Source organism: Gymnodraco acuticeps, unplaced genomic scaffold (assembly GCF_902827175.1).
Source record: "Gymnodraco acuticeps unplaced genomic scaffold, fGymAcu1.1, whole genome shotgun sequence".
NCBI lineage: Eukaryota > Metazoa > Chordata > Actinopteri > Perciformes > Bathydraconidae > Gymnodraco > Gymnodraco acuticeps.
This window is the reverse complement of record NW_022989890.1, coordinates 1,028,457-1,043,063: the sequence shown is the minus strand read 5'-3', so window position 1 is coordinate 1,043,063 and position 14,607 is coordinate 1,028,457. Positions and strand designations below refer to the sequence as shown.

The 14,607-nt window shown below is 46.7% G+C and overlaps 1 protein-coding gene across 1 annotated transcript in view; it reads right to left on the bottom strand.

Annotated features, from left to right (window-relative positions):
• LOC117535726 (disks large homolog 4) overlaps positions 1–14,214 on the bottom strand; it is a 62,216-nt gene extending 48,002 nt beyond the window's left edge. Inside the window, 1 exon segment of the mRNA XM_034200257.1 lies at positions 13,922–14,214. Coding sequence (XP_034056148.1) covers positions 13,922–14,023 — 102 coding nt within the window. The 5' untranslated portion in view covers positions 14,024–14,214.
• Between the last annotated feature and the right edge of the window lie 393 nt (positions 14,215–14,607).

The following is a 14,607-nucleotide window of genomic DNA, read 5'->3' as shown; positions in this document are numbered from 1 at the left end:
TTACCTTTTAATATATCTTAATAAGGTCCTATGAAAACCCAAACATATATATCATTGCAAATAGAAGTGTTGTTTTATTATAACTGGATGAAAGCCTTAACTGTAATGAGAGTGTATTAAGAAACTATTGAAAAAGGCAAATCCTAAAAAATAGGATACATCTAAACATGTGACAAGATGGTCAAAAATGTTGGCATTATTTATAGGTAGAAAGCCAAAAGAAAATAGAACACATCGTTTTCTTATGTTATAAAAATAATATCCAATAGTATACACTCCCACTGCGGAACAAATATGAAAAGCTGAGAGTCCACAGATTCTATTGGTATAAGTTTCATCACTGTGCGATCAAAACTATAGGTTACTTACGTAACCCCAGTTCTCAGAGTAACATGAAAGTGAGATGTCTCACTATGGGATGCGCCTCATCGCGGAGCAAACAGAAGCACATCCACTCTCATTACGCCAATCCTGATTGGCTGGTGATCTTGACGTCAGCGTCAGGGAATTCACCCCCTATAAGTAGCTTGCGCCACGTACGCATGCGCCATTCAAAATAAGCACCTCTTCTCGCTTCACCCATAGCAAGGAGGGCCGTCGGGTGAGACATCTCACTCATGTTACTCTGAGAACTGGGGTTACGTAAGTAACTTACAGTTCCTCATTCATAACACTCCGTTCGATGTCTCACTATGGGAATTGTAGCCTCCCGTATTGTTCAGACGAGCTTATCTCGAAAATCACCAAACCAACCAGAACTTAACAGGTTAGAGCTCTGACTCAACCAGGTGCCCAGCCCTGCTGAGTCACACTGGGAGCAGAACGTCCAGCCTGTTAAGAGGCGGACAAAAGTGAGCGGCGAGGACCAGCTCGCCGCTGATCAATGTCTTGGACAGAGTCCAGGATGCACGCCAGACCCTGAGTCGGAAAGAGCTCGCGGACCCGAGGGTGGCCTGCGACACTCTGACTGTATGAGCCCCAAAGCAATTGCTTCCACAAACCAGTGGGAGAAGCCGTTTGCTTAGTAACGGCTTGCTCTTATAAGGGTTAGCCCAGGACACAAGGGGTTGGTTCATTATGACAAAGCACCTTGATCTGTCCCTGTACGTGCGTTAAAGCACGGGCTGGACACGGCAAATCCGGCCGCTGTTCCCCGGAGGAATACAGTGGCGGGGAGGATGCCTTCAATGTCAAATGTGGTACCTGAACCAACCGCCTTAAGATAAAGGCAGGGTTGGGCTTCACACACACCTCTGTTTGCCCTGGGGCGAACTGAGTGCATGAAGACTGTACAGATAGTGCATGAGTGCCACTGGCTCGCTTGGCAGCTGCCAGGCGTCAGCTTCATGTCACCACTGTATTCAGATTGTACCACTCACGGGCCAGGCCCATAGAGCCAAGCGCTCTGGTGTGGGTGAAAGATCGCCCCCCCTGCTTGGGACAGTATGTCCCTGCGTAGTGGGAGCTGCCATGGCTGCCCGCACAGCAGCTGATATATCTCCACTAGCCAGTACATAGCTGGCTAGTGCGGAGCTATCAGGATAAGTGTGTGGCGTTGCTCTCTCACTCTGGCCAGAGTTGGGGGTATCAGAGCCAGGGGTGGGAACGCGTACAGAAGGCCCGGGGGCCAATTGTGCGCGAGTGCATCCACGCCTAACGGTGCATTTAGATCGCGCATCGAAAAGAACAGCTGAGCGTTGTCTTTCGATGCGAACAGATCCACCGCGGCTCTGCCGTAACGCACCCACAGCTGGCTCACAATCCTTGGATGTAGAGTCCAGTCTGCATATAGTGGTGCACCTCTGGACAGTAGATCTGCCCCCGAGGTTCATCACTCCCGGTACGTGCGTCGCTCTCAGAGAGAGGAGACGTCTACCGCTCCATAGGATCAGTTTGCGCGGCATAGTGTGTGTAACTGGAGAGAACGCAAACCCCCTGGCGGTTAATATACGATATTGTGGTCGTATGTCTGTCCTCACAAGGACGTGATGTCCCCTGAGGAAAGGCAGAAAGCGTTTTAGGGTGAGAAAACCCGACTAAAAGCTCCAGGTAATTTATGTGCGCCCGCTGGAGGTCTCTGCTCCAGAGACCCCCTCACCGGGCGACCTTCATAAATACCTCCCCAAACCCTGTCAGGACATGCGTCCGTGGTGACCACTTTCTGTGAAAGGACCGCACCCATAGGCACACCTCGTACTAGAAAAGTCGGGTGCAGCCAGTGGAGCCAGTGCCATTACGCATTTCACAGTAAACCATCACTCTCTGAGCGCCATGGCGTGCAGGGTTTAGTTTTTAGGGCGGCCACCCAGCGCTGTGAAACTCCCTCCATGTGTAAGCGTCCCAAGTCGTACGGACCGGATGGCTGACGCCATGAGCCCCAGCAATCGCAGGCATGATCTGAAGAGAACATGTTTGCGCCAGCTGGGAAAAGAGTGAGACAAGCTCTGAAAGCTTTCACTCTTTCTGCTGACAAGCGAGCTGAAAAGGGCACCGCGTTCAGGCGTAAACCCAGGAAGAGTATAGTGTGTGCGGGGCACAACATGCTCTTCTCTGTGTTTTATTATGAAACCCAGGTTGAGCAGATGCTTTACGAGGACATTCTGTCTGGTAATAGCCTCCTGCTCCGACTGTGCGAGAAGCAGCCAGTCGTCCAGGTAGGCGCCAGGCGAATACCCTGTGTCTTAACGGGGCTATCGCGGCTTCCGTACATCGTACAAACACCCCTTGGACTGAGAGACAGACCGAAGGGGAGTACTCTGTATTCATAACCAGATCCCCTGAAATGCGAATCTCAGATATTTCCTGTGTGGGTAATATACTGGGATGTGAAAATACGCATCTTTCAGGTCGAACTGATGTAAACCAGTCGTCTTGTCGCACGAGCCGCAGCAGAGATGTGTGAGTAAGCATTCTGAACTTAATCTTTTTTAGATATTTGTTCAGAGCCCTCAAATCAAGTATTGGCCGAATTCCGTTCCCTCCCCGTTTGGGAACGAGGAAGTACTTGGAATAGAAAGCCGCCCTGACTCTGCTCGGCGGGTACAATAGATATAGCCCTCTTTTCTAGGAGAGAGAGAATCTCTCTCTCCAGAATATGGGCTGACTCTCCTCGGGCCTGCGAATGCAGAATGCCCGAGAAGCGAGGGGGGTGACAGCGAATTGGAGTCTGTAGCCCTGTGTTACTGTCTTGAAAAACCCAAGCAGATGATGTGAGCATCTTCCACTGCATGCTCCTTAGAGCCAGTGGAGATGTCACGTCTCTGTCCCCTCTGAGTCTCTATTTGTTGTGTTATGGGGCCCTCTAGTGTCCTGAACACAGTGGTGCCCCTTTTCGACAATCCCACCGACACTGCGCGCATGCGCATGACGGTGGTGCCTTCACAACCCCAGCCGGCACTGCGCATGCGCGTGGCGGTGGTGCCTTTAAAGCCCCAGCCGGCACTGCGCATGCGCGTGACGGTGGTGCCTTCACAGACCCGCCTGTAATCCGCCTTTTGAGAGATGCCGTAGCTGCTCTCAGAAGGGGAACAGTTGACGGGCTTGTTTATTGGTTTTATTGTTTTTCTTATCATTTTTTTGAGCTGCGCCCTCGGCCTGAAGCCTGGATGCGTCAGCGGCAAATGTTTTATGACAGAAAAATCAACAAATTTGTGACATGTGTTTGTGCGGACTTGAGGATGGTGTTGAGGCATCTCTCAAGGCGGCGGGAACACATTTAGAGCTGGGGAACCGTGGACTTCCAGCTCTGTCACAGAGGGGAGAAGGAGGGGCTGTCACGCCGCTCGCTTCTTCTTCCTCGACTGCTGGCCGAAATTCTGGGTTGGCTGCGCCTGGGCTGCAGCCGGAACCGGAGATTTTCTAGGCCAGCTCGCCCTCGTCCCCTGCCTGGGCTGGGGACTCGGGCGGACTGCGACCTCTGCGTTTTCGGTATTTTGAACCGAGCAGGGTTCGGAGCAGCTTGGACGAAGGGCTGCCGCTGCGAAGGCAGCGGCTGGGCCCTTTGAGGGAGGCAGAGGTGGAGGGCCTCGTCCTCCTTCTTTTTCGACTCACATCTCCTCGGGAACGATGGGCATGTCAAGCACATCCTCCTTTTCCCGGTCTGGGAGGTTGGTGAGGTTGAGCCATCTAGCTCTTTCCTGCACCACCATGATCCCCATTGTTTTGCCCGTGGCCTGGACGGCGCAGCGTTGGACACGGAGACAAATGTCTGTGACCGCGGCCCAACTCATCCAGAACGGCCGGTCCAGGATTACTCAACATATCCTCACAGAGCTCTGCTTGGTATGCGGTTAGCAGTGAGGAAACGTTCAGAGCCCTGGCGGACAACGCTGCGGCTCTGTAGGACCGTTCAGTCATGGTCGACTGGAAACGGTCCACCTTCGCTGGCAGCGTGGGGTTCCTGCTTGGTGACGGGCCCATCCTCAGTAGGAGGTGGGCTTGCCACCAGCAGTTCCATCGGCGGTATGCGGAGCAGGCCGAGCCTCTGCGGGCGAGACCATGGTGAGGTCTCGCCGGGAACTCCAGCCTGGTGAGGCGTGGGGCTCCGTTTCCCGCGTCTCTTGCCGCCACCGGGTCCCGGCCCTGAACGGCGTGGGATCCCGGTTCCGCAGCTGCCGCTGTTAGTGAGCCCCAGACCGACACAGTGAGGGGCTCAGTCTCTGCGGCGGACGCCCCCGTGTCTTGATTGCCAAACGGCGAATCAGTGGACATGAGGGAGTCCTGTTCCAACAAGCTAGCTTGGTGTGCTAGCCGTCGGTGGAGGCTCTTTCGGATTGAAAAGGGCACAATGCCCGCACGAGCCGGGGTTGTCGATAGCCTCCTGGGCGTGTTCCAGCCCGAGGCAGGACGAGCAGACCTGGTGTGAGTCTGTGCCTGCTATCTTCAACCCGCAGCCGCATGACCGAGCCTCCGAGTCCCTGACTCCTCTGGGTGTGAGGGGGAGAGGCGTCCATCTTGTTCGCCTCGTGGCGTGGAGAGGACCCGCTCGTAACAGGTACGTCGTTGAGAGAAAAAGTGTTACCAACCCGTCCTTAATCCGGAGAAAAAGGGACGGTGTGGGTCCTTTGTTCTCAAAGAATATTGACTGGTGTGTCAATATACTTCTAATCCTTTTCTCCTCCGTGAGAGAGAAAAAGAGAAGCGTCCTCGCTACCGTGGTGTCGGTAGTAAGGGGAAGCTAGCTAGCAACAGGTGCGTAGCTAGCTTGAGAAAAATCAAAACCTTACCTTACTTTCCGGGGAAAGAACGGCGAGGTCGATTTTAATACTAACTGGCGTTAGTATTAGCGTCTTCTTGCGAAGCAGAAGGAGTAGCCGGCGAGCGCCCGTCGACCGAAATGGTTATATTTGGGTTCAGTCTGTGGACCATTAAGCTTGTCCGGCTACTATAGAGATGTGCTCTGAAGCGAGAAGAGGTGTTTGAATGGCGCATGCGTCGTGGCGCAAGCTACTTATAGGGGGTGAATTCCCTGACGCTGACGTCAAGATCACCAGCCAATCAGGATTGGCGTAATGAGATTGATGCTTCTGTTTGCTCCGCGATGAGGCGCATCCCATAGTGAGACATCGAACGGAGTGTTATGAATGAGAACTCACTGTTAACCCCGTGTTCTAGTATGATAAATAAAAGAGCATTGTACCTTGAAAATCAATGCATTCTAATAGCGGGTACATTTGACCCGTTGGCGGTTTTAGGTATACAGCGACCCCTGGTGGTTCTACTGTTAATAAAGTAAATTTGATCAAAAATGTTTTTTTCCAAATCTTCTTTCCTCTCAAGCAGGGGCTTTAACAACTTGCAGCAATTACATTCTACTTTGAACTGTACACATAGTCCTAAAGTACCACTGCAACAGACTACCTCTGGGTCTCCTGCCTTTATTGTATCAGTATATCATAGTGGAAAGAATCCAGTACATCTGGAAGGGGTGTAGTGAAGGTCAATGAAGAGCGGCTCTGCAGTCTGCATTTGTTTTCCCTCCTGTACTTTAATTCTTAAGTGGCTGAATAAGCTCTTCTATTAATGTTAAATTAGTTTACTTAATATATAGCAAATGTCAAACTCTATCTATATCATCTCAGTTTGTAATTCAAGGACCGTGCTTGAGCTTTTAAATGTCTGCATTAAGTAATGGATTGAAAGATACCCTCATCTCTCAGGCTTATCATTTCTAAGAAGCTGCACATGCTTCAGAAGTGTAAAGTGTTTCAGGAACCATGAGAGGCTCTTCAGGTGTACATTAAAGGCGGCAACTCCCCACTGCATCTTCACAGAATTCAAGCTTCTGAGAGTACATCTATTTGCATTTTCTTTAATTCTCTGCTTTGATGAACTCTGAGGGATTTTGAGCTCAGTGCTAAGTCTCAGTGAGGCTCCACCACAGCGCTGTCAGAAGGAACTATAAGCTGGAGTTTAGTTGTGTGCAGTACAATACTTCTCACTGGAGTACATCTAGACAGGTATATGTGCTTGGATTAAACCATATTTGTATAAGTTATATAAAGAGTGATATATTTAAATGTAACACAGAGCCTAGTCAAGGTTCTCCTTTAGGTCTAACTCCAGCAGTGTATTTGAATGATAACCAGAATACACAGACACATACAGAACTGAAACAACATGTTTTTGTATTTGTTTTAATTAATTTGTAATGTTTTTAAATCTCTAGTTTAAGATCTTTATCCGTAGATTGAAATATAACTACCCTCCCTACATGTGAAGTATATTAAGTAGGTCAGAACACCTGCAAGTAGTTAGCAGAGCAAACACCACTGGCACCTATTGAAACAGTTAAGCCGAAGACATTTTAATATCAGACTGATGATATGCGAGTACATTGACACATTAGCTCCTCTAAATCATTTCTCATTATCATTTTGACTAAACTTTCTCTTTCCCTGTACATCCCATCATAATCCAGTAATTGTTCCAGCCTTCTCAGTTGATTTTCACTCTCAAGTGTCCTCTCAAGTGCCAAACCCCAAACACAGTTTTCATCTCATTTGCATTATCACAATTTCGGTTGCCAGTACACACCTACCAGTACAACGTTTTTTTTGTTCGTACATGTACGCCTCAGAAGAGGAATTCACTCACATTCTGCCAGTGCTAAGTTCAGACTAGTCTCCAAGGTGTTTCAGCACAACACTTTGACAAGTGTTAGTATCTCCTGTAGCTCTGTATGCTGCAACAACAACACACTCTACATCCACCACGGCCCGGGGCAGAGCGCGTACAGCTGCAGCAGCAAGGATGTTCTTGTTCCCATCCAACCTAAATCAAATGGAAGAGCTTCTCATCCTCCTCATGGAAATGCTCTAGAGTCACATGTGAGCACGTATTACCTATCTATCTGTGACAGCAGAGGCAAACAATACAAACATAAACCTGAAAATGAACAGAAAAGGGTATTTTTTAAATAATGCACCGACTCCCCAAGCAGCACTATTCAAATTGTCTAAAAACTAAAACTTTGATCGGACATGGAAAAATACTTCACTGTATGTTTTGAGGCTCATTACTGCTCCAACAAACTTAAGAGTTTTTCTAAAATAAAATCCCAAAGTGCTGTTCTTCACCGTCACAAAGCTCATGTTACTACAGGGAAACAGGAACAGTTATAAAAGATATATTATTCGAACTGTTTCTTAACTCCCTGACTACAGGCTGCACTGGTTTGGAAACTCAAGACTTCATCTTCCTTCAGTTCACTCGTTAATTCATGCTCATCTCAACCAAATGAATGAGATTCATTTCTGTGAGATGATTCATCATTGATAAGAGCAACACAGATGTATCATCCTTAAATGTAATTATCAAATTAGAGTCATAGATACAGTAAATGGTGCTATAGCAAGCGTTGGCAGTGCTTCTGCTGAGAAGAGGGGGGGGGGGGGTTCTCGTCTTGACTGTCTCTAGAGCCTGTTTTCACAGGAACGTGATGACAGAACCAATATTAATATGGTAAGCACTAGCAGGATCATTTGCAGGCCAGTGGCGAATACCATGGCCTCATCTTTCTAAATAATGTTTTAAACTGACCAAAAACTAAGAGCATTGGCCAAAATGTAGTTTTTAGCGAAAGAACATGACGTTCTATAATTTGAGGATGCACAAATCAGCCGAAAAAGCAGTGCCATAAACAGTGAGTACACAATGAATGTACGCCTCCTACATGCAGCTTTAAAAATGTAGAACGATGAAGAAAATCATTCGACCGTTTACAGGTCAGGAGAAACTTATTCCCATGAATTCTCCTCACATCTTGATCGTTCCGTCCCCTTCCCCCTCTGCCCATAGAAGCATGCACACACCATTTTATGCTGAGTACATACATTTGTATGCATGTTGCGCTTGTAGCGGGGGATTGTGGTGTTAAACCTCCCCCAGCCCTGTTTTCTTCACACACACAAACATGCACACGGAAGGCCATGTTGACTGAGACTGGTTAATGGCTTCACGAGGAACAAACATCCAATAATTCACTGCAGTGGGTATTTCTTCTTCAGCATTGCTTGCAAAAAACAAGATCATATAGTACAGCCAGCCCTGTCCTATCAACATTCAACACCCACCCACACACACACACACACACACACACACACACACACACACACACACACACACACACCACACACACACACACACACACACACACACACACACTCACACTCACACTCACACTCACATATCCTACAAAGTGCCTCATTCCTTATAAAAATGTAATTTCAATGGGAATATACCGCCAATCGTTTTTTTGGCCTTACATGGAAACGGTCCATAAAGCTTTCATCCCACCTGTCTTTTACTTTATATCTGCCCCCTTAACATGCAGTCATCTCACATCTAATAATAATCATATTTGATGAGAATAATTGCTTTTAGTCGAGTTTTCTGTTTTAAATTCTATAGCGTCATGAAGGTGTTTTCGGTCTTTGTGTGACACTGAGGCTGAATTTGGTTCGACCATGGTAAATTGACTTCACCATTAATATGGCGCCTTTCTAGTCATCCAGTCACAAAGCATTTAACCAGGTGTTTAGTGAAATGGTTTTGAAATATAGTTTATTCTTGTCTGTTACAGGGAGGCGTGTGGCGCAGTGGATTAGTGCGTTGGTGTTGGGATCAGGGGTCACAGGTTCAAACCCCACTGCAGTCAGCATGTCGTTGTGTCCCTGGGCAAGACACTTCACCCCAAATTGCTCCTGTGGGGATTGTCCACAGTATTGAGTATGTAAGTCGCTTTGGATAAAAGCATCTAACAAGTGACATGTAAAGTAATGTTAACTGTGTAACAATCAAGATAAATTGTAGTGATGAACATTTGCTCTAAAAATCAGCTTTTTTCCACGATACCACTTTTAAAGCTTTGGTGTGTTTTAAGGCATTTAATCTGGTAACCCATCTTTAAATAATGAATCGATTCTGGTGTTATGACATAAGGGAATATAACAGTATAACATATTGATATTTTCTTTGTAACGTCGCCCATAGGTTTCTGAACAGACATTGTTTATCTCAATGAAGGGTGCTCCATCTAACGCCAGCTACTCAAAATGTTACATTACATTACATTACATTGCATGTAGCTGACGCTTTTATCCAAAGCGACTTACAATAAGTGCATTCGACCAGGAAGACACAACCTTGAAGAAAACAGAATCATATAAGTACATCAGGTTTCATAGAGCCAAAACATTTCAAGTGCTACTCAACTGGCTTTAGATAAGCCAGTCCTTTATTAGTATATAAGTGCTTTGTTAATAGTTCTATCGCTCGAAGTGGAGTCGAAAGAGATGAGTTTTCAGTCTGCGCCGGAAGATGTGCAAGCTATCTGCTGTCCTGATGTCAATGGGGAGCTCATTCCACCATCTTGGAGCCAGGATAGCAAACCCACGTGTTTTTGCCGATGGGAACTTGGGTCCCCCTCGCAGCGAGGGCGCAGCGAGTCGTTTGGCTGATGCAGAGCGTAGTGCATGCGCTGGGGTGTACGGTTTAACCATGTCCTGGATGTACGAAGGGCCAGATCCATTCGCAGCATGGTAAGCAAGTACCAGTGTCTTGAAGTGGATTAGCAGTTACCGGAAGCCAGTGAAGGGAGCAGAGTGGTGTGGGAAAATGTAGGAAGGTTGAAGACCAGACGAGCCGCTGCATTCTGGGTGAGCTGCAGAGGTCAGATGGCACATGCAGGTAGACCAGCCAGGAGGGAGTTGCAGTAGTCTAGGCGTGAGATGACGAGAGCCTGGACCAGAACCTGCGTCGCTTTCTGTGTCAGCTGGGGACGTATCTTCCTGATGTTGTAAAGCGTGTATCTGCAGCAACGGGTTGTTGGCACCATTAGTGGGGCCGAACCCTAATAATGCATAACTTTCTTTCCTTCCTGTATAGTTATCGTGAATAGGGAACTTAACTTCAGACACCAAAAGCGTTTTTGTGTTTTATGCCGTAAAAGTTGTATTTTCGGTTGTAAAGTTGGCTGTTTCAACATAGGGGTCTATGATGCTCTTTTGGTGCCAGCTCTTCCATGTTGCAGTTTCTCCTACACCCTGCACATCCATTGCTCCCTCAACAGCAGCTACAGTATTTGATCACAGATAAGCTGTGAAGGGGGTGACCTTAAATGCTTCAATCTTAGACCTGAACACAGCATTAGCAACTATCTAGTGCCGCACATTGTTGCCGCATCTCTTCTCGCTTCACAGTCGGGCTCACTGCTCCTTATAATGGAAGATGGCACAAACAGCAGGATAAAATAGGTCAATTCCATAGGAGGAAATGTGTGCTTGCAAAGCTATAAAAACACTTACAGTAAGATGGGAAATGTAAAACCAGTGCCTGACACGCAGGGACACAGGCTACAGAAAAAAGCAAATCACCTCTGCTTTGATATCACCTACTGCTGATATCTTCCACATCATTACTCTTGATCATTTGATTGGTCGGATGGTAATGAGTGAAGGCGGGTCGTTTTCCTGTCCACTTTCCAGTAAAGACGTCTCAGAATCGATTCTAGGGGTGAGGTGATCATCGATCTTGATATTGAGATGAAGGCACACTGATCCCCGAGTCGTAAATCATTCATTACATTAAAACTCAGTTTCCATTTAAACTCTGTCCTCTGGCTGGTTTGCATTGTGGAGCTTTCGGTATAAGCACTGCCCTGGATCCTAGCTTCAAGACAAACTTCATCGAGCCGGTCCATCTTGATTAAATGTTGTGAGGCCATCAATGTGCATTAAGCATAAAAGAGCACATTAAAGCACTGCTGAACGCTTCCAACCACATAAAGAGCCTTTTCATTGAGATCCTGAATTAAACATGACTGAGAAGTTCTGTGCTCGGCTTTGTTAAAGAACAAAGGTTATGCAAAAAATAATAACCTTGGAACATCACCGCTGGAAATGACCAGTTATGGTAGCTTTTGTTACATGGATGTAAAGCAAACATACGGCATTTCTAGAGAATTTTAGGAATAAATAAAAGATTTAAAGCTGTACATCCCAGAGGGTCTGGCCAAATGAAATCCCACCTAAAAACCCCATGAAAGAGCGACAGACCCGATGCAAGCTGCTTAGACACTACCGAACCTGCTGGAAATATCCACAGATTGGTAATTTGGGCATCTTTAATGGGACACTAGATCTTATGTTCGGTAATATTGGGGCTGGAAATTATTTATTAAAGTGGACCTATCATGCTATATTTGAAACATACATTGTAGGGCCATACCTATATAAAACATGTCTGTGAAGTTTTTTTTTCAAAACACCAAACAGATCATGCATTTTAGCCATGCCTCATTTCGCTCTATTTGCTCTATTCCAGCCCTGTTTTTGCAGGGGGCTGATTCTGTGAGTCTTCTTCACTGCTTTTGTGGCAGACTACAGCGCCACTTACAGGCTTGGCATATGTACTACAGCGTCTCCAGCGCTTTCGAGCGGTCTCCCATTCCCCTGATAGGTGGAGAGTTGCCCATATAGGCGGAACACCCCTTTTCTGACATCAGAACAATTCAAATAATAATCAGCTCCGTTGCAGCCCCGTTTTTAGAGATTTGGGTATGGAGGAAAAGAGGGTTTTGTTTTCTGACACTTGGTGAGTTCCCTGACACACCGGGGACACATATTTATGTGTAAAAGACGTACTAAAGTGCATTTTGCATGATAGGTCCCCTTTAAGTTATTTTCCACCTGCCAATTATTGTTTTGATTAATCTTTGGTCAATACAATCCATCCATGTTTCTCAAAGTCCAAGGGTGTTTCTCAATGTCGAAGAAAGCTGCTCCAGAGCCACTATTTCAAAGATGCTACGTCATTGAGTGCCGCCGAAGGACTGTTCCAATGTCCAGGATCCTTGGAATCCTACCGAGGCCGGCATACTTCGTTGCGGGAAATTTCGAGGCTGCACATGTGTAGACTCCGCGGTCTTAAAATCCCCACAATGCTTTGCGCACGGACCAATTTCCAAATCTTTGGCGGAAATGACACACACCTGTTAGCCTGTTCCACAATTCTTCATTTTCCGACGCTAGGAAGGATTCTTGCGTTCATCCCATTTGAAAATCTGCTCTTATTACAGACTCTAAGCTCGCTGTGGAGTTACATTTTATACTGTTGGTCATGATGACTGTGTGGAGACACCTTAAGTCCGTAGGAGGATCATTTTAATAACACAGGGAAGACGTGGTGTCTCAGAATGAGATACACAAGGAAGAAATGAGCCAGGAGGGAGCGAGGCGGGGGGAGACACATGGGATTATCTGTGCTATAGTTATACTGAACAGTGAGCACAGCAGGATCTACCTTTCAGGAACCCACAAAGCAAACATTTTCCCAGCGGTGTCTCAGAAATGTAGAAATTGTTCTGGTCACTAAATCTAAAAATAATCACGATTAATTCAATTGAAAAAATATGTCCACCAGGTCATATCTTTTTATATATGAAGTTATTCAGATTCTAGCAACAAGACCGAATGCAAACCAAAATGACGGACATGAACCAACAACAAAAAAATCTGGAGCTTTTTACACATGTACACATCCGTTTGTCAAGCGTTGGTACAAAGCCTGCACCGTGTAGTCAGATTTGGCTTCAAAAAGCCAACAGACTCCAGTGCCATGTGGAGGGAAACTCTGAGCTGGCTGCCATAACACCTGAAGCTGTGAGGGAGGGGCACCAGGGATGTGATGGACAATCAGTCAATGAATGAATAAACATGCTCTCTATTTAGATAGAAAAAGACAGCATCTCCCACTCAAAATTAGGACAAAATCATACTGCAAAGAAAAAAAAAGTAGTCTGTATTTATGCTGAGAATAAGCAGCCTGGCTGTGATTCATGCGTGGGTTAACAGCAGGGACAGTGTTCATGTTACCTGATTTCAAAGCCTCTCTTTGTGGTGTACAGTTTCTCTGATGGTGACTGATATTTAAGTGGCCCTGAGCAATAATGTGCATTTCCCAAGGTCAAAAACATGCAATGCAGTTTGCTTTGGTGGGATGCAGAGCAAGAGTCAAGCATATGGCTAGTCCTAACGTGACCTTCCCTGCATACAAGCAGTAGGCCTATACATCAGAAAGTGATCAATGTTTCATTAATTAAATCTCATTTTTATGAAAGAAAACACAATGTAAATACACCATCATGCCTGCCAAGGATGCTGTGTAAATGGGAATCGGCCGCATGATAACAGCGGTGATGTAAAGGTGATATGGTGGTGTGAATAAGCTTGTATCTAAAGGCATATGGGATAGGTGAGTGTGACCACTACTAATTACTCTAGTGGTCGCGTAACGATAAAAAGCCCGGTTCAAATGAGCCACAGATCAATCCAACCCTACCATTTCTTACAGAGGGCTTATTTTAATTCCATATTTACACAAACATCAGTCAACATCCTCGCCCCTCGCACCCCAGGCTTACCTTGCACCCGAACATGAGGGACAGCGTCCGGTTGCTGCAGATGAGCTTACACTGGCACATGACCGGCGAGAGACACTTTAAATTCCTGACAGGCAGAGACATCAGTCCAAAGCCCCACACCGCGCGCGCACACACATATACACACACCGACAGACAGACAGAGCAAGCCGGTCTGCCGCCACTCACTCAGAGCCACGAGACAGTTGCACGAGAGCCGCGGAAGCTGAGGAGGAGGGTCGGTGCTAGCAGCGGGCAGGCTTCCCGGGTCCAATGTGTTTGAGCGACTTCATGATAGTGCCCGTTTGACACGTCTAAAGCGTCGGTCTGTCGCTAAGCACTGCCATGTTGTTAATATTTTTGAACACTAGCAGCCTCAAAATGTGTACTAGTATCTCCCCTCCTCCGTCTCCCCTCTCTCTCCCCCTCTCTGTGATTAACCGTAAAGTGTGTACTTAACACGCAGCTGGAATCATTAAGGAGAGCAGTGCAAAGGCGAAGCACAGAGAAACGGTACACCCATCTCTTTACTCGGCGGCAGCATGCGAATTATTGTGAGCGTTCATCAAAGTGAAAACAAACACACATAGGCTACAGTCGTGTCAAATAGGGGGATGCTAGGAAATGTTATATGGCCACTTCATGAAAACACCACATGTTACAATGTGAGTACTGCGCCCCCTGTTGGA